At 35.5% G+C, this 25,242-nt stretch overlaps 1 protein-coding gene across 6 annotated transcripts in view; it reads left to right on the forward strand.

The window, feature by feature from the left end:
- The window catches only part of LOC150100731 (plexin-A2-like), a 992,258-nt gene that overhangs the window by 890,485 nt on the left and 76,531 nt on the right, over positions 1–25,242 (forward strand). For all 6 annotated transcript variants that reach the window (XM_090402045.1, XM_090402043.1, XM_090402046.1 and 3 more), the window contains 3 exons: positions 3,918–4,064; positions 10,425–10,614; positions 20,783–20,886. In XM_090402045.1, the coding sequence (XP_090258171.1) occupies positions 3,918–4,064; positions 10,425–10,614; positions 20,783–20,886 (441 nt within the window). The remainder of the gene's footprint in view (positions 1–3,917; positions 4,065–10,424; positions 10,615–20,782; positions 20,887–25,242) is intronic.

Genomic DNA, 25,242 nt, shown 5'->3' on the forward strand with positions numbered 1-25,242 from the left:
CTTCTGTTCGATTCCATTCCATGTTAGGATAAAGGGAAACAAAACTGCAAATACTGCTGCTTGGTCAGCTTGTTTCTTAAACACCTACCATCTGTCTGTCCCATACATTTACCACCAGCAGATTATCAGACACAAACTTCTATCCCATTGGTAGTCATTGTGGAATAATACACTAATAATATGCTCTACCAAATTAAGGGTAATATTAAATTATAGCAGGATTTGAGCAGAAGTTGTATTCGCTCTGCTCCACATAAGTCACCATCTCATCCACTCCTTCCTTTTCAGGTGTGTGTGTGTGTGTGTGTTGTAATGCCATACTCACCATTTGTCATATTTTAATCGACTACCTCATTTCATGAATGAGCATCATTATTAATTTAGCCATATTCATAATCTATCTGAGCCCTATATGCTCAGGCAGATTTTATCAAACTCAACAGATATTTCTTGTTTTTAAATTTTTAAAAACAATCAACATATTTATACTATCTGTATTTATATAGTACTATTTTTTTGTATATACCTATTTAACACCTTGCTTTTATTTATATTTTATAAACATTTGAACAGTTCTTTTCTCATTGATTGTTTTGCAAATAATTTTTATACATTTTTATATACTTGTTTTCGTACACCTTTCTTTTTAGAAATGCATTTATGTACTTTTTTATCTATATCTGCTTATTTCATATTCTATTATTTTTTAACTTGTATACAACTATGATCATTTACTGTTGTAGTATGACCATAGCCATCCTTTCACCATAAAACAACAAACCAACCAAGCTTCCTAACTATACCCTTACTCGCCTTCCAGTGATTATCTCAAATTTTCTTCCTTCTGCTGTGAGCTGCAGATTGTCACTGCTTTGTGTACTGTTAAATCCCCTTAACAGCTTGTCTCTTTTTATCACATCTTCTCCCCTCCACGTGTTTCTCAAACTCAGACCACGTCTCCCCAATTTCCTCATGTGAATAGTTTCATAGATCAGATAACTCCGTTATCCTCCACTGATCTTTTTGACTGTCTCTCCATCTCCACAGAACCAAACAAACTGATATTATTATCAGTTCATTTGGTTCTGGTATTTGTTATTTGAAGGGCTCATTGCAGGCAGTCACTCTATGCCACACAGCCCACTGACTACAACATGAATCCTCCATTTAGACTCAGATGTGACCTTATCACAGCCTTATTAAGCAGGAAAATAATATCCTACAAGTCAGTGTTCTCTTTAACACTGCAGTTATTCATAGTGATGCTCCATTTAACTGATCTGCTTTAATCATAATTCAATATAGTGATGTACTTTAATATCATTTTCTTTTCATGTTCTTTTGTCTTCCATTCTATTACGTTTTTGACCAATATCTACTAGTATCAAAGAATTTATTAAAAACTTGGGAATTGATAAAATCCCTTGAAGAGCTTTTACATGTGCAGTTGTTTGGGTTTTTTCTTATTAAAAACAGTCTTGAGATAATTTCTTTAGTATTCCATTTTTTGTTATATATATATATATATATATATATATATATAAGTATAGTCTGAAGGTAGTGTTTATGCAATATAATGAAATGGGCTCTTTATATTCTCTGTTAGCATCTTATACCTTTATTATCTCTATTGTTAGAAATTGTTTGCTTTTGAGACATGAAGAGTGCAGAAAAAGTGTGCTATTTGAGAACATTAGAGGTTCTGTTAAGATTCTCTTGTAAGAAATATATTTGTAAGTAGGAAAGGAGTCTATCAAATATGTCATAGGCACAACGATACATTAATGCACTAGATCCATGTGGTTATAATGGATTTTCCTTATTACATTAAGTCTGGATTTTTTTTGTGTAGAGACTACATTCAGATAGAAAGTAGTCTTAGTAATAGGATTTCTGTGATCCCCATGTGCTAATGTGTTAGAGGACATGAGATTGCTTTATGTGCTTCCAAACCAGTTTGAAAAACTTTTTTCTCTTCATTCTTAGTGATTTGTTATTTAAATAATATTAGAATATAAAGTTAAAATGTTATGAAAAACACATTAAACTGAGATTTTATTTAAATTATTCAAATGGGTTGTTATGATGTGGATGTTCTGATTTCACTGCATATTTAATGTGCAGTGCTATAATGAAAATAAATTAATTATAAAATGCAGATGAAATAAATTAATTATAAAAGTAATTTATTTCATCTCTTTATCTTTCCTTCCTTTTTGCTTACTCTATTATTTTGAAACAATTAAAATCAAGAAATAGCATCCTTATTAAAACTATACTTAATAAGGAGGATAAATCAACTTCAAAAATCAACTTCATGTTGAATTCAGAAGTATAGTCATTTTAATTCCTAAAATTAATATAGTACTAAAAACATATTTAAATGGTCAAATTTTGCTGCTCACCATTTCCACTTAGACACACCATAACACTTTGCATGTTACTGTTTGTCTATGAAAAAACAGTGCCAATGTTTTTTTTTTTCATAAACTTAGACAAACATAATATGCAAAATGTTATGATGTGTCTAAGTGGTAATAGTAAGCAGCAAAATTTGACCATTTAAATATGTTTTTAGTATTTAAATTGTACATATTTGGTCTGATGTATTAAAATAAAGAACTTTTAATTATTAAAAGACCAGAAGATAAATGATAAAATATACAAAGAGCCAACAAGTTTCACTAGCCACTGTCTAGCATTTTCAAGGCTGAACTGGTGTGAAAACAAATGCATTAAGTTACATTTAAAACATACACTTTAGTAACTGTTAGGCCGTTACATTTGATCATTTGTGTTTGATGGAGTGCATGTGTTCGAATGCTTCAGTCAGAATCCGGTACATGACCACATGTTGTGTAGTTTTTTGCATATTGTAGTTCTGTTGAACTGAGAGAGATGATGAGATTTTTCCATATATCTTTAAGAATAATACCTTGATTTCTATTTAAATTATTGTCTGTGCATAGTACCATAGCTGCTGCTTTTAAAGTTCTGTGTCTGTAGTCATTCTCGATGTAAGGCATAGAACTGTTTTTCCAATCTATAACATGATTTGATGTTGAAAAATGATGAGCTAAACCAGATGTGATGATTCTATTATGTGTCCACAGCTGTCATTCCATATATTAATTCAGTTTCCATAAAATTGGCGAGAATGTTAAAAGCTCATGACATCAGAGTGGTTTTGAAACCAACTACCATGATCAGACATATCTTAAGATCACCCAAAGATGAGGTACCTTTCTTCAAATGCCCTGGAGTATATGAAATTCCATGCACGTGTGGCCTTTCTTATATTAGTCAGACTTCTAGAAGTTTTGAAATAAGACAGAAGGAACATGTGGGGGATGTCAATCATAATAGAATCATCACATCTGGTTTAGCTCATCATTTCTCAACATCAAATCACGTTATAGATTGGAAAAACAGTTCTATGCCTTACATCGAGAATGACTACAGACACAGAACTTTAAAAGAAGCAGCTGTGGTACTACGCACAGGCAATAATTTAAATAGAAATCAAGGTATTATTCTTAAAGACATATGGAAAAATCTCATCATCTCTCTCAGTTCAACAGAACTACAACATGCAAAAAACTACACCACACGTGGTCATGTACCGGATTCTGACTGAAGCATTCGAACACATGCACTCCATCAAACACGAATGATCAAATGTAACAGCCTAACAGTTACTAAAGTGTATGTTTTAAATGTAACTTAATGCATTTGTTTTCACACCAGTTCAGCCTTGAAAATGCTAGACGGTGGCTAGTGAAACTTGTTGGCTCTTTGTATATTTTATCATTTATCTTCTGGTCTTTTAATAATAAAAGTTCTTTATGTTTTTAGTATACTATATACAGAAACTTATTTGTCTGTAATAATCATTGTAACAAATGAATCATATACAGGAATGTGCAGGAGAACCACTGTTCAAGTTATACAGAGCTATTAAGCAGCAAGTTGATAAAGGACCAGTAGATGCTGTTACGAGTGAAGCCCGCTATTCACTTTCCGAAGAAAAATTAATTCGCCAATCGATTGAATACAAGGGTATGGTAAGTGACTTAATGATGCTTTCTCAGTTTCATATCTTTATGAACATCATATAAGTTATATTTTATGAAACTTTTGTTGGGTTAAATTTGCACATTTACTAGCAAGTTTGAGCTTGTAATTAATATTTATATACAAATTGTTTCACAGTTCTCTCTGAAGAAAAAATATTAGGAAAATTTCTGTTTCTAATTAAGCTTATAAGTTTAGATGAATTTTTAGGCTTTAAAGATATCAATATAGATAGACTGAATTTTTCTATTTGCAATTATTAATATTAAGCTAAAATCTACCATCATTACTAACTATAGATCTTTCAACTATTCACATTTAAAGTGCTTCATTATTCATTTTATACTTTAAAACATGGGTTAAAAAGGAAATGAGACCTCATAGGAGCAGCATCTCATCAAAGACATTTGATCAATGTCATCTGTAATAAAAAGTGCCATTGAAGCTGAAAGATTTTATGAAGATTGGTAATGCTGTGCAATACTGAGATTCAATCAGTAATAAATTATAGTTAAATGTTTGATTAAATAAAAATGCTGAAATGAATGTATAGTGTATCAGGAAAGATGAAATTAGGAATGAAAGGAGTAACAATTAATTGTTTTTCCAGAGAGGGCCCAAGAATCAAGATAAGGGCATATATTGAAAAACGATTATGTATGTATCTGTGTATGTTATAGAGTTAATAACATGGAGTTACTTGGAAAGCATAGATTAGAAAGACTTAATGAGGTGATAAGACTGTATAAACAATGATAGGGAAGAGCACCTAATATATACATATATAGGTGGCATAGCGATAATTAGTTTTTTTAAATATTGTTGTATGATTGGTAGGTGATGTTCAGCGTAGTTATAATCTTGTACTTATTAAATTCCTTTGTGTTTCTTGTGTGCACCTTTGGGTGTGAATAAAATGGCAGTCAGTGTGAAAGACGAACGCAAGTGGCAGGGATTTTTCAAAATTGGTGAAATGCCATGAATGCAGTATGTATGCTTGGGGAGAGATTGAAGATATTTATGTGAAGAGGATTAACAGGAGAGATGACAGAGAGAGTTTGAATGTGTAAGAAGTGCAGCATACTTATAGATTAAGGAGATATCATTGAATGTAAGCAGTAGCTGGCAAAAGATCGCAGATGTGGCTATGGGAATAAGTGGAGTTGACGGTATGGCTAACTGCTTAAACGTTAATGGTAAGACAGTGAGTGAAAGTGGCAATGAGTTAGAGATGTTGATTGGTAAAACAGCATGCTTAGATGATGGCGAGTTAGTGGCGGTAAGAAAGCCAGTAGCAGTGAGCAGTAAGGTAGTGGACATGCAAGGTGGTGAAAATGCGATTTGCATAAATGGCACTGAAAAAGTAATTGAAGATATGAAAACAGAATTGGTAAAGATGGGGCAAGAGATTAAACGTATGAAGAATGAACTGAGAAGAATTATGGATTTGCATGGGAATATGAGAAAGAATGAAACGAAAGATTGGAAAGAAATATTGAATGATTTCAGAGTGGCAATGTATGGAGATTTGATGATAAGAAGTGTGTGTGTGGTGAGTGAAAAGGGGCACAAGGTCTGTTTTCTGGGAGGTAGAATGAGGGAGTTGAAGCAGTGGATAAGAGGAGTACACAAGCAAAAGAGTTGGTGGTGGTATTTGACACAAATAATTTGACTGGTAACAAGAAGGATGTCAGGATACTGTTAAGGAGAGTGAAAGACAACAATGTGGTCAGTAAGAGTTGTGTGAGGAGAAAGGAGCTCATTTTGTGAATGTGTGGGATGGGTTTGAGGGGACGAATAGAGCTGTATAAAAGAGATGGACTACATTTGAATACATTTGGTGTGAGTCAGTTGGAGAAACCATTACTCGAGAGGACAGAAGGAATACAGAGTGGATAGAGGACCGGGGTACACTGCATGAGAAATGTAGGTAATGGTTTCAGGAGTAGATGTGTGTGAGTGTGCAAGAAAGGATTAAGATAGTCAAGTATGTTAGGGGTCACATTTAGGTCTAGGGAGAGGTTTTTTTCAGCGATGATAGACTGGAATGGACAGGAGGAGTGTGGCAGAGTCATATCCAAAAAGTGGGGTTAGTGGAACTTGTTATAGAAAGAGAAATGAGCTTGTGTGTGTGTGTTTACAAATGCTAGAAGTGTTTGCAACAAGAGGAATGAAATTGTAGCACTGATAGAATTCATTCACCCAAAAATTGTTGGTATGAGTGAGTCATGGTTGAACAAGGATGACATTCAGACAATGATAGAAGGATATGTAGTCGTTTGTGAAGAGAAAGCAAAAAGGGTGGAGGAGTGTTATTGATGATAGCACAGGATTTGGTGGAGATTCAAGGAGCAAATACAGTGTTTCGAAGCAGTATGGTATTGAAGCAGAGTTGGACAGGATGAAACGCTTAGTAGGGTGTTGCTATAGGCCTGGCAATGTTGGAAGGCAGTGAGAAGGAGATGTTTAGACAAATTGTTTTGGCTAATAAGAAAAGGGTGATTGATCATTATAGGCAATTTCAATTATGGTAATATAGACTAGAATGAAGAGACAGCATCAGGAAGGAACCGAAGGGAATGAATTTCTTGAATTTTTAAGGGATAGCTACCTTAAGCAGCCTGTAACAGAGGCCACGCGTAGATTGTGGGACTTGGATTTGATTATCTCATCAGAAGAGACTATTGTAAATGAATTGTCACATCTTCCTCCATTTGGTGAAAGTGACCATGAAGTGATCACTTGGGTGGTGGACAGCCATATTAGGACTTTTGTGAGAAAGACTTATATGTGGGACTGTAGGACAGGTGATTATGGTAAGCTCAGTAGGTGACTTGCAGTGATATCATGGAATGAGGAATTGCATGGGAAGGAAATCAATGCTGCTTGGTTTCTACTTAGGAGTATCTGACAGAGGCAATGACTGAATGTATTCCAAAGGTAAAAGGATTAAATAAGGTAGGTGAAAAAGAGTGATTGAAGAGGTGAATCATGCAATCTGGAAGAAAAAAGACATTGTAGAGATGGTGCAAGATGAGTGAAGATAATCAGTTACATGAAGAGACCAAGAGCAAGCAAGAAAGATGATTCAGTAAGGGTAACAAAAGTACAGTATGAACAGCAGTTAGCAAATGAAGCTAAAAGAAATTCTAGGAATTTTTGTTTGATATGTAGTCAGTAGAAGGGAGAATAATTATGGGAGGATGATGTTGGTCAGTGATAATAGGAAAATGATAAACAGTGAGGAGGATATAGTAGAGGTGTTTAAGGAGCAGTTCATTAAAGTATCCCATATTGTAACATAATGCAGAACCTTGAGAGCAGTGGGAATAGGGGAAAAACCAATGGGTGAGTGAGCAGGAGGTATATGAGGGATTGAGTAAACTTGATGTTAACAAGACCAAGGGACTTGATGGTATTTCACTGTATGTCTTGAGGGAGTTCCAGGGAGTCAACAACAGCTTTAACTTACATTTTTAACATGAGTCTTAGATTAGCCCAAGTTTTCCAAAGAAGTAGAAAGATGGCAAAATTGTTCTGCTTCATAAAGGAGGGTGATAAAACTAAGGCTTTGAATTATAGGAGAATCTGTTTGTCTGAAGTTGTGGTCATAGTGTTGGAGAAGCTAGTGAGGAGAAGGATTCAGAAGTGGGTGGACAGCAATAGAATTCTCTTTAATGGATAGGAGGTTTTCTAAAGGAAAATTGTGGTTTAGCAATCTGCTGATTTATTATATAACAAGGTGACAAATACATTGGACAAGGGGGATGCACATGCAGTAGTAGTATATTTAGATTTTGCTAAACTTTCGATAGATTGCCACATTTGACAAACTAGGAGTTAAATTGGAATTGAGATTTGGCTGTCTGATAGGCATCAGCAGGTTGTGTTTATGGAGGAGTGATATTCCAGAAGAGGAAAGTCAGTGTTGTGCCACAGGGGGTCTGTTTTGGGCCCATTCAATTTGTATGTAAATGACATTGGAAAGATCTTAAATAGCGATATACAGTTTGTAGATGTTGTAGCTGAATTGGTGAGTGTGTGAGAATGTCAGTTTAATGTAGCTAAGTGTAAGGTTTTAAAATTTGGGAAGCAAAGATAGGATGCAGAGTATAGGATTCATGGGGATGTTTTAGAGGAGGTGGAGGTGATGGTGGAGACAAGGGACTTGAAAATTTGAGACATTTTGCTAAAATTGCGAGGACAATACAGCAGATTATGGGAATAATGCAGAGAACACTGCCTGTAGAAGTAAGGATATTTCGATTTGATTCCAGGATCAAGACAAGGCTTTGATTTGGCTGCATATGGATTACTGTGCACAGATTTGGTCATCAGGTTTTCATAAGGATGAAGAGATGTTAGAGATGGTCAGAGATTATTGGCTAAGTTGGAATATGAGGACAGATTTAGAGAATGCAAATTACAAAGCCATTTTAATCAGTTGCCCTCATTTTCTCAATGAACACAGTCACTATTTTAGTCATATTCATAATATCTCCAAGTCCTGCACACTTGGAAAGATTTTATCAGTTTCAGCAAGTGTTATTTTTGTTTTTCAATTTTTAGAGCATTAACATCTAACAACACTTGTATATGCTATGTATGCATTATATACATTAATTTTACTAACACGTTGTCTGCTGACTATGAGAATATTAGGGTGCCAACTTTGAGTTATCTTGTATCGTATTTGCAACATAACATATTGACACCAGCAGCAAATTTACACATATTAGACCAATGGCAGTCAAAATGTTAATTGAACTTAATGTATATAAGTTTTTAACACCTAATTTATGTATGTTTTTATGAATTTCTCTAAACTTCATATTGTATATTCTTTTATGCATTTTTTTATACACGTTTTTGCATTTATTTTTTATACCCTTATTTACATATCTGTTTATGCTATTGTTTTATGTATTTATTGCCTTATGTACTACCATGACATGTATTGGCAGTATAGTCTTAGCTATCCTTGTACCACTAAGCCAAACCAAGCCTTTGTAATGCACTTGGAAAGCAATGTGGCATGCACCCTTCAGTTACATGAAAAACAACAAATGTCCACACCTTTCTTATCAGAAGCAGCCACATTGCTTTCTTGTTAGACCAGGGGTCAGTTTTGGACAGCATGGGGAATATATATTCATTATATATTCACTAATCCAAAAATTTGCATTATATCTTCTCATTGCACAGCCCTGAAAATCATTGGAGATGTGTGATGTGATGTTACATGCATTGAACTCCACACAAATTTAAATTTAACAATAGCTTGTACTTTTTTACTTTTTTTTTTCTTTTTCTTTCTCTTAGCATCTTTCATAAATAAGAGTGGAGAGGGAGGGGTAAATTATTTCATAACAGGTGATTTGCTCTCTCTCCTCTTTGTGCAGAGTGTGTGGGGAGAGGGGAAAGAGATGCATGTACTCAAAAAATGAATGTGTTTCTCTGTATACCAAGATATATGAAACAATCAAGGAAACCATTACTGCCATAAGCATATGGCATGACTGCAAATTGTGATCACTAATTAATATCATAGTAAGTGATTTAATGCTTTTATTTAAAAAGTTCAGTTCTGGAAATAATGATTTATCCAAAAATTTGCATTATATCTTCTCAAAGCATTAATTATGTATGTAATTATTTTATATTCATACTAAAACATTCTGTGCTGTTCCACAAGGATGGGTCTAATTTGTCTCTTGGCAAAAGGATCAAATAGTTGATTTAGCCAGTTATACATGTTATATCTCTGATTATGTGAATTGATCATATCTCTGATCTAGTTGAATTGAAATGTACAGTAATTCAGATAAAATGAAGCAATTGTCACTACTGTTTTTTATTTGCAGAATGGATTACCAATATTTGTAATACACATGCAATTGTTCTAGTGAGTTAGCACTGAAGGTTTGTAGCATTTAGATTAGCAAAGCATTAGTTATGTATGTATTTTATATTTATACTAAAGCATTCTGTGTTGTTCCACAAGGATAGGTTTAATTTGTCTCTTGGCAAAATCTCATTGCATACTACTCTCCAAAGAAGTTAGTTAGTTGGAGAAATTAAAGTAGAAAGTAGAAATTAAAGTTCTGGAAATGAAAAATGAATTTTATAATTTATTACAAACAAATTATAATAAATTACAATATAATGATATAATGTAAATAAATTATAAAATTGTTAATATAATTTATCTGATCTCTGTAGTATGCATATTGCTGAAATTAACATATGAACAAATAACAAGCTTATAAAATAACAGTTAACATTCTCTTTGTGTTAACTGCCAAATATGAAGATATCCAATTACATTTTTTTACTGTTTCTCTCACTAGACTGTATATGTATCAATGTCCTCCCAGACAATGTATGTGCAAGGCTTGGAACCACTTGGAGAAACAGTTGAAACTCCAATAAAAGTCCTAGATTGTGATACTGTTGCCCAACTTAAGGAAAAAGCCTTAGATGGTATATATAGAAATACACCATTTTCACAGAGACCTAGTAAAGATGGTTTAGATCTTGGTAAGTAATGTTTTATGTCTCATAATACAGGTTATCTGCAATACTTTTTGACTTTTTTTTTTTTTTAGCTTAAATCATTTTTCTCTCTCTCTGTCACACATTTGTTTAGAGTTTTTTTTTTTTTTTTTTGGAGGTGGCACATTGTATGTATTTTCATTATTAGCAATTCTGAAAGATAAGTAGTTTTTTACAGGTGTGTGATTGACTGAGTTATTTAATTTGTAAGTAAACTTTTTTTTTTTTTAAATAAAACATTGGACATTAGTTGGAGAAATTAAAGTCTTCGAAATGAAAAATTAATTTTATAATTTATTACAAACAAATCATAATAAATTACAATATAATGATATAATTTTCTAATTTAAATAAATTATAAAATTGTTCTCAAAACTCAGTTTTTCAAGTTTATCTGTATGTGTGTATATACTGAGCTTGACTCTTATGATTCTTTTTTAAAATATTAAACTGAATAGCTTTTATATATATATATATGTCATCATCATCAAATTCCTGCCATGACGTCAAGGGGTGTACAGGATATGACAGTACTACATGAAAAAATTACATCATTACTAACTTCCTATCTACAATTTTCCTCCAAATCAGTCTGTTACTTATCAAGACTCCAACATTATCAGATCTTATATTTCTATCGTCTAAGGCACTTTGTACCGTATCAATCCACCTATATCTTGGTCTTCCTCTGGGTCGTTTTCCTGCCAACCTGGCAGAGAACACTTGTTTTCCTAATCTTTCCTCTCCCATTCTATTTAAGTGACCATACCACCTGAGATTAGCTCTGCTAACACATTCCTGGATGCTGACAATGTCAAGTTCTTTCCTAATATCCTCATTTTTAATATGATATTGCCATTGATGCCATCTTTCTCAGGACTCTCATATCTGCGGTCTCTAGTCTTTGGTCAAGTGTTTTACTTCTGACCCAGCTCTCAGATCCATAAGTTAAAACTGGTTTGAACACTGTCTTGTATACAGCTAATTTAGTGTTCCGACTAATTTCTCTCTTATTCCATATGAATTTATTCAATTGACTTCCCACCATACCAGCTTTGCTGATTCTGTTGTCTATTTCTATATTTAATTTACCATCTTCAATAAAAATCGTACCTAAGTAGCTGAAATGTTTTACTTGTTCCACAGGTTCTCCATTCACAACACAGTTGACATTTTCAATGATTCTGCCTATTTTCATTGTCTTTGTCTTTTTATTGCTGACCTTCATACCATATCTATTACAACAGCAATTAAATTTAGTCAGAGAATCTTGCAGACTTGTAGCGGATTTATTTAGAAGTATAACATCATCCGCATAAAGCAAAGAGCTGACATTAACATCTCCAATTTTGATATCAGGTTTAATACCACTTTCCTTCATAATGTGATCCATATAGATAATGAATAACAGAGGGGATAATGTACATCCTTGTCTCACACCAGATTTAACATTAAACCATCTTCCTATACAGCCTTCAATTCTAACTGCTGACTTACAACTCAAATAAAGACTAAGTATTGCTTGATATAATGCCCCATTGACACCATATAACTGCAGCGTATTGAATAGCCTCTCTCTTGGCACCTTGTCATATGCCTTTTCCAAATCGACAAAACTTAAATACAGATCTTTGTTATATTCCCGTGCTTTCTCGACTATTTGTCGTAAAGTGAAGATCTGATCCTGACAGCCTCTATTTGGCCTGAATCCAGCTTGTTCTTCAAGCTTTTTTTCCACAATTCTTCTCAACCGTTTCTCAAGTATACTTGCATAGATCTTGCCAGGAACACTTAGTAGGGAAATACCTCTGTAATTCTCACATTCAGTTTTATTTCCCTTTTTATATATGGGTACTATGAGAGCTCTACTCCAATCATCGGGAATTCGTCCCTCTGTCCACGCTTTCTGAACTATGCAGTGCAGCCACTGTAAGACTCTTATACCACCATACTTCAGCATTTCTGGTCGAATATCATCTACTCCTGCTGCCTTTTCACATTTCAAGCCTTTGATGGCTTTTTCTACTTCAAGTATGGATATGTATTCCTGACTGCATGCCTGGTCAGTGTTTTTTATCACTGTGCTGTCATCACTGCTTGTTTCATTTAGCAGTTTTTCAAAGTAATTACTCCATACTTCAAGGATATCTTTTTCTACGTTTTCATGTCACCTTTATCATCTCTAACTCCTTTTACAGCACTCTTTCCTCCATTCCTAAGCTTCTTCAACAACCTCCAGAATATTTTGCCACCTTCTTGATATTTATTTTCTATATTCTTGCCAAAGTCCTCCCATGACTTTTGTTTAGCTAGTTTTACACACTGTTTAGCTTTCTTACATTTGTCTCTGTATTCTGTAAGAGTAAAAGCTGACTTATTTGCCAGGAACTTTTGATATGCTTTCTTCTTTTCCTTCACTGCCTCTTTAACTTCCTGTGTCCACCAGGGAGTTTTGATTTTTCTATCCTTGCAGACAACCTCAACCTCGCTGGTGTCTTGTAGAAGGGAGAAAACATCACTTTCAACAATAACATAGTCAATGAGACTTTTCTTATTCCTAGCCTCTTCTCTCCATGTGAATTTGTGCACATTTTTATGTTGGAACATGGTGTTAGTAATAACCAGTCCATGTCCTGAGCAGAAATCCAACAGATATTTGCAATTATTAACTTTGCTCTTTTCTCCAAATTTTCCCAAAATATATTTGTATGTCTCACAATCATTTCCTACTCTGCTATTTAGATCCCCAACAAGGACCAACTTTTCCTTTTTCATTGTGTCAGTTGCTTTTTCTAAAGCGTCAAAAAATTCCTCCACTTCTACCTTAGTAGAACCTTCTGTGGGACCATAGGCACAAATAAGTCTCATTGTCCAGTTCCCCATTCTCATATTTGCCCACATTACTCTACTTGAGACTGACTGCCATTCAAGAAGATTAGCCTCGTATTTTGTGTTGAATACTATGGCTACTCCTTCTTTTCCTTGATTGTTATTGCCTGAATATAACATTTTGTATTTATTGCTCAGAAAGATCTCACCAGTTTTGGTCTTTTTTGTTTCAGTCACCCCTATTATGTCGATCTGGTACTTATCTAATTCCTCAGCTAGCTCCATTTCTTTGCCGTTCAGGCTTCTTACGTTGATAGTACTGATCTTTAACTCTGGTGATGTTGAGTTGGGGTTTGTTTTCAGATTTGTTCCAGTAGCTGACTTTTCGCTGTTTGCCCTGGTTCCCTGGCGAAAACAACGGGGGCCTTGTTTAACCGGGCGACCCCCCCCCCCAGCCGGCATGAAATTTTGTCATGTTGTACCATCATTTTTTATTTTGGTTTAACCGATAAGAATACAATTTGGTCGGCTAAATCCCAAATTGCCAGCCCATCCTCGTTCGTTCAGTATCAAAGTAGATACCCAACAGGGTGCACCATGACGAGGTGAGGATTGGACATTAGGTCAGAAGCCCTGGTCGGTTCTCCGCATTCCTTGAAAGGCTATGTGGAGGTCTCCTCTCAGTTATACAGCTTTGACCCTTAAGCACCCCATATATATATGTATATACAGGGTGTTCGGGATAAATTTGACATATTTATAATTAATTATATTTTTCCGTAAGTTACATGTATTAACACACACTTCTCTTCATTTAAAAGTTTGGACCCTTCTTCATTCATATACAAGATGTCAGAAAGGATGGATAGCTGGAACCCACCTGAATCATGGAAGAGAATAACTTGTATCATGATGATTCGTGCCCGCCATCAAAATAAGGATATTACGACTGCTGCCCAATGCTCCCTGAATACAGTAAAAACAATCAGGCATGAACTAGAGACTTGCAATGGTGACTACGAGGATGTAGCAAGAAGAAAGATCCCTAGCAGACGATCTGATTGCGTTCGTACAGCAGAATTCCTCGCAAATCTGCAGGAACAGGTGTTGAAGAACCCTGGCATTGGAATTCGGGCTTTGTTTGTGGAGTTGCTAACTGTAGTCAAGCCCAGGATAACAAGGGTAGCCAATGGTAGGCCGTATGTATGGCAGCAGGATTCGGCCCCTTGCCACACCTCTGGGAAAAGTCAAAAATGGTTGTCTGAAAATTTCTACGACTTCACCAGTCCAAATGTTTGGCCTCCAAACTCCCCAGACCTTAACCCCATGGATTATTTTGTATGGGGCGCAGTTGAAAAAGACACCAATCGCACTTCCAGTAATACAAAAGCCCAGTTAATGGATAAAATTAAAACAGTTTTTGCGGCCCTTCCCATGGAGACTGTAGCATCAGCTTGTTCGAGGTTCCGAAGCAGAATTGAAGCTGTGATCGATGCTAATGGTGGTTATTTTGAGTAAATCTTGTTGATAGTATTGTAATTAACTCTGCCTGTAATGTTTTTTTGTCAATTCATTAAATTTAATAGATACAAAGAAGATTTTCTTTTTCCTTACGAAACTGTCAAATTTATCCCGAACACCCTGTATATAAAAGACATTGTCAGTATGATGCCAGTGCTTGGAAGAGCAATGGCTGCTAAGACGTTATTGTTGGATGATTTCAATTTATTTGATTTTGTACAGTGCAGTGTATGTGAGATGTATTTGTCATGAAAGTTAAAAGATTAATGGAAGGAGAGTGAAACTGGTGAGCAAGTGTGTATTAAGTGTTTTGAGAGTGAGTGCCAATTAGGCAGAGATAGAACAAAGCAAATGTTAGTGGAGTAGACAGTATTTACAATAGAATGGATAATGTTAATGCCAGAATTAATGTTGAACATGTAGTGGTGGAAATTCAGATGAAAAAAATGGATCTAAATAAGGAAATAATGAGCTTTCATGTTATCCTTCACAGAACAAAGCATGAAATAGAAAAGTTGCAGAAATCACAAGAGATTAGCTGTACTGAGAAGAGAAAAAAGCAGGTAGTCCAAGGTAGGAATTGAGATCATGTGAACAACGAGAAAAACAAGGTAAAGAGAAAATTATATATGGGGAGACTATGATTAGAGGAGTAACTTAATGGAAGTACAGTGGAACCTCGGTTGTCAAACGCCTCTGTTCTCGAACAATTCAGTTCCTGAACAAAAAACGCCCCGGTTTCTGAACAGAATTTCGGTTCCCAAACAGGCAAATGGCAACCACGTGCTCTGCGTGTTGAGTTATAAGGCAGGAAAGCGTCAGTTATGTGACAGCCTTCATTCAGTGCAGGCACCTGCTCGAATTTGCAGTGAGTTTTCTTGATTTTCTTTGTGTTTTGTTGTGTTTTTTTCATGAATTATTATTAATTAAACCACCATGGGGCCGCAGAAGAATAGCGATAGCAGCAAAGCAAAAAGAAAAGTTGTTAGAACTACGATAGAGATGAAAAAAGAAATCATATCCAAACATGAAAATGCTGTTCGTGTCTCGAATCTTGCTATGCAGTTTGGTATGGCGAAATCAAGAATATGTACAATACTCAAAAATAAAGAGGCGATCAAGAGAGCTGATGTTGCAAGAGGAGTGAAAGTTCTTACTAAACAAAGATCACAGACGATTGAAGAAAAAGTGGAAAATTTGTTTTCTGATTTGGATAAACGAGAAACAGTTAGCTGGTGATAGTGTTTCTGAGGCTATAATTTGTGAAAAAGTGAGGCAATTACATGATGATCTGTTAAAGAAAAAACCCTGGTATGAGTACTGATACTGATGTGTTCAAAGCTAGTAGAGGATGGTTCGAGAAATTTAAGAGGAAGAGTGGCATACATAGTGTGGTTAGGCATGGGGAGGCTGCGGGTTCGAACCGAGAAGCTGCTGAGAAATATGCGCAACAATTTAGTGACTATGTAAAGGCTGAGGGTTTTCTTATCCAACAAGTGTTCGACTATGATGAAACTGACCTATTTCGAAAAAAGCATTGCCAGGACACAAGCCAATGAAGGACAGGCTGACTCTTTTGCTATGTGGAAATGCAAGTGGGGACTTCAAGGTCAAGACATTGCTTGTGTACCACTCTGAGAATCCGAGGGTGTTTAAGAAAAATAACATAATGAAAAGTAAATTTCCTGTTATGTGGAGAGCTAATAGTAGGGCTTGGGTAACCAGGCAACTGTTTATTGAGTGGATCCATGAAGTCTTTGCCCCAGGTGTGAGAAAATACCGTCAAGAAAAAAATTTGCCAATTAGATGCCTTCTTGTGATGGACAATGCTCCTGCTCACCCTCCAGGCTTTGAGGACGAGTTAGTGGAGGAGTCTGATTTTATCACAGTGAAGTTCCTGCCCCCTAACACAAATTCTCTAATTGAGCCCATGGACCAGCAGATCATTTCGAACTTTAAGAAACTCTACACCAAAGCACTGTTTCAAAGGTGTTTTGAAGTGACCTATGACACAGAATTAACACTCCATTGCTTAAGTATCCTTGACAAAGCCTGGGCACAAGTGACTTACAGGATGATGAACTCGGCCTGGAGGAAATTGTGGCTAGACTGTGTAGCAGACAGAGACATTGAGGCTGAGTATGTTGCTCTTGATGATGATATTGTGTCTCTAGGCAAAAGCATGGGCTTGGAAGTTGACAGTGCTGCTGTGGAGGATCACAGGAATGAGCTCACCATGGAAGAACTGGAACACCTTCAGAAGGAGCAGCAAAAGACAGAGGTGGAGGAAATGGCTTCAGACACAGAGGAAGGGATTGAGGATGTTCCTAGTTCGTTGATCAAAGAAATGGGGTGAGGTGCAAAGTTTTGTGGCAAGATATCACCCTCTCAAAGCTGTAGCAAACCACATTATAAACCATTTCAATGACAGTGCCATGTCTCACTTCAGAAACATTTTTAAATGCATGTCATTGGACAGGTTTTTAATGAGACAGAGGCCCAGTGTGTCTCAAGCAGAGTCGAGTGATGCCAAGAGACAGAAAAGAGAAAGAGAAAAAACCCCAGAAGGACAGTAACCTGATGTTTTTATGGAAGGGGACTTCCCTTACTCACCTCCTTCCACTTACGCCATCAACTCTCCTCCGTATGTATAGTTAAAGTGAAGTTAAATTTTCGTTTTTAGTTTATCTATTTATTGTGTTTATTCTTTTTACGTAAGATTTTATGCATTTTCATTATGTTTGTATACGATCTTATGCATGAAGTACTGTTGTAAAGTTTAAATAAACAATCATCTGGGGTGTTCACGAACGGATTAATCCATTTTACATTAATTTTTTATAGGAAAATGGTTTCAGTTTTTGAACAATTCGGTTTCAGAACAGCCTTCGGGAAAAAATTGAGTTCGACAACCAAGGTTCCACCATATAACGAAATCATGTTTTCCTTGTAAAAAAAATTAATGATAGTCATGCTATCCAGATCAGAAAGATAAAGCAAAAGAACGAATTGTCTTGGTTGGCACTAATGATCTGAAAGGTAAGAAGTGTTCTATGTGAAGGAGTTATTGGACGAAGCAAAAATGAAGAGCAAGAAGGTAAAGATTGCAAGTCTCCTGCCACACTGTGATAGAAGTGAATTGAGGAGGAGGACATTGATAGCAAACAAATCAATGTGCAAGTTGTGCAGAAGGAATGTAGGATTTGTGAACCTGTGGTCTGAGTTTGATGGAAAGAAGGATTTGTATAATGCCGATGAACTGCATCTAAATGGTTTTGGTGTTACATGTCTAGAGAAGCTTTGTTCACTGAGCATGCTGAAGTGCAAATTTAAGGAAACTAAAGCAATTAGGGTAGATGCTTTTGGAGAGGGGGGGGGGGGGCATAGTCTCATAGTCACTCACCCATGAGGTGAGTGACTATGAGAGTTATTAGCAAGTGTGCAATCTAGTCTCTCCAGCAAAACTGTTGAATAGGTTAGTCAGTTCAGAAGTAAAGGTGGATATGGGGGGTGTGCTTAAAGGGATTCTGCAATTTCTGTATGCTAATGCCAGAAGTATCAGAAACAAGAGGGAGGAATATATTACCGACCTGGTTGGCTGAGTGGTTAGTGTATCCACTCTCCAGCCAAAAGGCTGTGGGCTCAAATCTCGTTGTGGGCATGGATGTTTGTGCTTGTCTATGAAAATACTAGTGGCAGTAGATGGCATTGGTGTAGATGATGAAAGTAGTAGTAGTTGGCAAATTGAGTGGTGGAGAGTTGTAGAGTAGGTGCCCTCTCTCGATGAGTCTTTAAACTCCCTGGAGGTGTCATATAATAATAATATTTGGCATTGGTTAATGGAACCTTGCCAAAAGTTATAGGCATCAGTGAGACTTGGCTAACAGTAGATGATGTAATTATTGTGATAGAATGTGAAGAGTTTAGGATTTTCAGGAAGATAGAGAAGATAGGATGGGATGAAGTGGGGGAGTACTGCAGATGAGTTGCAGCCAAAAAGAATAGGGAATGATAGTTGAGAGGGTGGCTGTTTATTTGAAGCAGTCTGGTATGGGGTCAAGGCCAATAAGAAAAAATATATGGTTTGTTGCTGCTACTGGCCAGGAGTTTCCAGGGATGATCTGGAATACAAGCATCAGCAAATTAGTATGAGTGCAGGTCGAGTGATTATTATGGGGGGGGACTTCAACTATTTATAGATTAGAAGGAAGAAAGATTACATGGCAGGAAGGAAATGGAATTTATACACCTGCTGACAGATAATTACTTGAGGCAGCATGTGATGGAGGGGACTCAGGGTGCAAGAGTATTGAACTTGGTCATAGGATTAGAAGACCAAAGTGGCCACATTGCCTCCAATTGGAGAAAGTGATCATGCAATTTTGACTTGGGAAATTGTAAAACATGAGGAATATTCTGTGAAGAAGGGGTATATGTGGAACTCAGCTCTGGTGGAGTTCTAAGGGAGTGGAAAGAGGGCAAAATAATTCCCTTGCATACGGGAAGTTCTTAGACCGCAGTAGCAAACTATAGACCAATCAGTATCTCAGGAGTGGTGGTAAAAGTACTAGAAAACTTGGTCAAAAAGAGAATTCAGTAATGAATAGATAAGAATATGATACTCTATGAGGGACAGCATGGTTTTATGAAGGGCCAGTCATGCCTTAATAATATGCTAACTTTTTTATAATAGTAACAGCTGAGTTGGATAAAGGAAATGGTTACATGATGATTCTGCTGACATTTGACAGAATACCACATGGAACTATTATACAAATTAGAACAAATGGAGATGGATATGATACTGCTTATGTGGATAAGAGGATGGTTGATAAGCAGATATCAAAAACTGGTATACAGAGGAGCAGAATCCAGATGAAAGCAGTGACTAGTAGTGTGCCACAAGGTTCCATGTTAGGACCATTACTGTTTAATTTGTACATAAATGATATAGGAATAACCTTTCATGTTATTCCTATATGATCTAAAATAGATAGAGTAATAGCGAATCGAGGTGATGTGGAGAACTTGCGGGATGATTGAAATAGGCTGCCAGTATGGACAAAAGATAATGGGTGTCAGTTTAATGTGAAGAAATGTAAAGTTATGCATTTTGGGATCAATAGATTACAAGCTATGTACCACATTGATGGAACTGTATTCCAAGAAATAGCTGAAGCTAGAGATTTAGACAGAGAGTAGAATTTTAGAGGACATGCTGCTAAAGTAGCTCATAAGATTACTTGACTACAAGTAGAGATATGGGTGTTGTTAATTCTCTTTGAGTCCTTGATATGTTCACATCTGGATTACTGTGCTCAGATTTGGTCTGCTGGTTTTCTTGGGAATGAGGAAGTGGTGGAAAGGATTCGGAGGCGAGTGACCAAGATGGTGAGTAGTCAGCAAAATATTTCCTATGAGAATAGTTTGAGGGTGTGTGGATTGCAGTGTCATAAGTACATAGTTATGTTTAAAATTTGTGTGTGTGTGTGTGTGTGGGTGTTATTCCAAAAATTATATGGACCATTGAATATTTTGGAAACCTATTTTCACAAATCTTGATAGGTGATCAAATACACCTATGTCCATGAGTACAGATCACACTTTCCTGGATAAACATTTCCTTCTAAATATTCATACAATGGACATAGGATACAGATGTATCCTTTAGACTAAAACAGATGTTGTGACATAAAGCTAATAATTAGTAATGTGTTATGTTTATTTTGCTATTTACAAATAATCAAAATGTTTCAAGTAATTAAGTAATTTTTTTTATTTTATTTATTTATTTTTTATGAAGAATGGAGAGCAGGAAACTCTGGGAGATTGACATTGTCAGATGAGGATACCTCGACAAGGATAGAAGGAGAGTGGAAACGGCTGAATACTCTCAACCACTATAAGGTATTTTATTTAATCACAACTTTAAAATCAGTTTTACTTCTTCATGGAAGCATGATTTAAGTTTGTTCCTCATTCTAATTAAGTTAGTTTATTATAGGAAGTTCACTAGCATTAACTTAATAGTGCAATGGAGCTTCTTTAATCTAAAAACTTTGGGACCAAACTGAAAGTGAAGTAGATTTTTGGACCACCAAAGATATCTTAACTCAATATATGCACTATTGCATTGTAATAGTGCATATTCGTATTGTAATATGAAGGTATTACAAAAATTGTGGAGACAAAACTTTCATACATCATTGGCCCACCTGTAGCCATGATTCTATATTTTGAAGGACAGGATCATAATATTATAATCCCATCCTCCAAAATAGCATTAATTTCTTGTAGTGAAATTGGTTTGCATTGATCCTTTACCTGCAGTTAGCATTCTGACTTTTCTCAAAGATATTCAGTAGAGTCCAGATAAAAAAAACAAAACTACTAGGCCTTTCCATATCATTTCCTCAAAGCATGTCACCACAGTCATACAAGGATGTTTAAAGAGCTTGTGGCCTAAAATAGAAATGGCACTTGACTTGCTGAAATATTTTTGCCACTCTCTGCCCTTCATCTTAAGTATGAACATATGAGAAATGTCATAATCATCTGTCAAGTGGTTTTTGTTCGGTAGACCATTGAAGTAACATAGAAGAAGGAGAGGGCTTGGAAGATGATCCTCACAGTTGAACAACCTTCCACAGCAATAAATTAAAAAAAAAATAAAAAAAATAATGGGAAACCATTGAAGAAATTCACTGTCATGTTGAAAGACTGGTTAATTAAAGTATGTTAGATTGGTGAGGGCGTCTGACCAGAAGTATCAGATTTTCACTTTATGACAAATAGTTGAGAAATCGTGAGAATATAACAAAGATCTATATTTAAGTTTTGTAGACATGCAAAATGCATATGACAAGGTGCCAAGAGAAAAGCTATTCAAAACACTACAGTTATAGGGTGTCAGTGGGACATTATATCAAGCAATACTTAGTCCTTATTTGAGTTATAAGTCAGCAGTTAGAATTGAAGGAAGTACAGGAAGATGGTTTGATATTAAATCAGGTGTGTGACAAGAATGTACATTATCCCCATGGTTATTCATTATCCATATGGATCACATTATGAAGGAAAGTGGCATTAAACCTGATATCAAAATTGGAGATGTTAATGTCAGCTCTTTGCTTTATGCAGATGATGTTATACTTCTAAATAAATCCAGTACAAGTCTGCAAGATTCCCTGACTAAATTGAATAACTGTTGTTCTTCAATTTAGTCATGGAATTCTTCAACTGTTGAGATATTGTATGAAGGTCTGCAATAACAAGACAAAGACAACGAAAATAGGCAGAAGCATTGAAAATAACAATCGCGCTGTGAATGGAGAACTTATAGAACAAGTAAAACATTTCAGCTATTTAGGCACGATTTTTAGTGAAGATGGTAAATTAAATATGGAAATATACAATAGAATCAACAAAGCTGGTATGGTAGGAAGTCAACTTGAATATATTTATATGGAATAAGTGAGAAATTAGTTAAAACACTAAATTAGCTGTATACAAGACAGTGTTCAAACCAATTTTAACTTATGGATCTGAGATCTGGGTCAGAAGTAAAACACTCGACCAAAGACTAGAGACTGCAGATATGAGAGTCCTGAGAAAGATTAGGGGTATGAACAGTTGGCATCAATGGCAATATCATATTAAAAACTAGGATATTAGGGAAGAACTTGACATTGTCAGCATTCAGGAATGCGGTAGCAGAGCTAATCTCACATGGTATGGTCATTTAAATAGAATGGGAGAGGAAAGATTAGCAAAACATGTGTTCTCTACCAGGTTGGCAGGAAAAAGACCCAGAGGAAGATCAAGATATAGGTGATATGGTAATTAGTGCCTTTGAGAGTGAGAGAGAGAAATATAAGCCCTGATAATGTTGGAATCTTGACAGATAACAGGTTAATTTGGAAGAAAATTGTTGATCTGAAGTCAGTAATGGTGTAACTTTTTCATGTAGTACTATCGTAATTATCCTGTACCCCCCCTTTTCTCCCCAAGGGTACATATCAGTAATTTGGTGATGATGAGATTGGTAAGACTATGAACTTCTCAGCTGAATAGTGCATTATATCATAACCCCAAGAATTGGGTATGTCAAAGGTGTCAAGAAGGTAGATGATTTTTCTGAGGAAATTTATAACTATTCTTTCATCTCTGTTTTGTAGCGGTAGATTCAAGTTTCATGAGTAGTTACAAACGTAGTTCCATCTTCTAGCATTCCAAGAAAATAATAAGAATAGATTATCTTCCAAAGGACGAACCTATAAATGGAAAGTATTATGCTGATCTCCTACAACTATTACACACACACACAGAAAAAAAAAAAAAAAAAAATCACGAGAAAATGCCAGAAATTGCCAAGAAAAAGGTGCTGCTTCACCGTAACAATGCACCACTCACGTAACTGAAATTTAGATAGCCTTGGCTTTGAATTGTTATTGTACCTATCCCCCCACCCCCATATTCTCTTGATGTGGATTGTCATGCTTAGCTGAAGAAAATTTGCATTGAATGAAGAGATTATTGCCATGGTAGAAAGCTTCATTTTGCAGACCTTGATGAATCAGTTTAAAGGATAGTGAACAGATGTCATCAATAGCAGTATCACATTAAAAATGAGGATATTCAGAAAGAACTTACCATAGTTAGCATTCAGGATGTATTAGTAAAGCTAATCTCAGGTGATATGATCACTTAAATAGTAACTGCACTGCAGCACTTTTGGACCACATGATGATGCAGTAGACTGAAAAGGAATTACATTGAAAAATAAATTGAATTTAAACTAACCTGTAATTTTCTTCTATCAGACCACGAACTTTTCAAACATGTAATATGAACATCCTACACTACCACATTCTAATACTCATCTGGATCATTTCAACAGAACCATCACATCAGGCAAATCATAGAATTGTTCAGAATGTCAGTATCATTGTTCAGTGTTTGTTGTTCCGGCTACTTTTGTTTTTGAGCAGAACTTTATAGCAAGTGATCACAATAAACTTCATGAGAAGCACATGCACACCACTTCTCTTCCACTTAACAAATGGAATGATATTCTCTGGTAAAGTATCTTCATGACTGTTCTAAGTACTTAATACTGAGACTGAGACAGTTAATGGGAAGTCAACAAACAGCCTTTATATGAAAGTAGGCTGGTCATGAAAATATGTGCAAACTTTGTTTGCTGACACTTGGGTAAGGGATTAAAACAAGAATGTAATTTCTTGTCAAAAGTATATACTTTGTAACCCAGAAATAACTTTCTACAAATTAAAATCATCATTTATAGAAAGTAATGGGGAAAATTATATACAAATGCTATACCATTGAATTATGGAAATTCTGTTGTTCAATCTGAAGATCTTAAAACAGAAATGAACATCCTAGGAGATGCCAGATTTTTTTGGTGAGGTTATAGAGACCACCCATATTATGAAATTTTTATTAGGGGAGATAAAATTCTGTCTACTTCTACTATTTCTCACACTGTTCCATCCTCTTACTTTCCATTGTCTTATGGTCTACTACAGGGTTAACTTGGGAAAGAGTCCCAGGTAGTAAAGGTTAACTCAAGATAATTAACTTGGTATAAAGGGTAACTAATTGTTCCTGAATTTTGTTTACAGTTGTCAGCTGCATGACCTTGGTGGGGGGAAAAAAAACCTTTGACTGATATAAAAAAGCCGAAACCCTTACATCATTCTATTAGTTTAGGCCCCTTCACTTTTCCACCTTGATATAGGTTAACTAGTCTAGGTAGTGACATTGCCATAATGTGGTAGTGTGTATATATATATGTGAAAGGAAGTGTGCTGTGCATTGTGGGATAATAGAACAACTTGATGTGAAGTTATCTACCTCTAGTCGGGAAGTTACTTCATATGCAAAATTTTGTTTGCTCATGAATGGGTAACAGATAAAAAAAAATATATATATATATATATATATATATATACTTTTCTTATGAAGTATACTTTATAGTACAAAGGGTACCATCAGAAGGTAAGTAAGTAGAATATATAGGAAAGATAGTTGTTTTCTCCATTAGTAAATTTAATGCAGGATGATGATTTTGAAGGACATTGATCAGTTTACATTCTAAATGAGACCTTATTACAGAAACATCAACAATGTAAAAGGATAGTTGAAAAAAAATCTAGTCTTCATAATATTCAAAACAGCAGTTAGGCCAAAATAGAAAATGTGAATGCTGTGTTGCAGTGTTTTTTTATTTTTTATCCATCT

Source organism: Typopeltis vanoorti, chromosome 12 (assembly GCF_054136105.1).
Source record: "Typopeltis vanoorti isolate ZY-2024b chromosome 12, IOZ_Tvanoo_1.0, whole genome shotgun sequence".
NCBI classification, from domain to species: domain Eukaryota; kingdom Metazoa; phylum Arthropoda; class Arachnida; order Uropygi; family Thelyphonidae; genus Typopeltis; species Typopeltis vanoorti.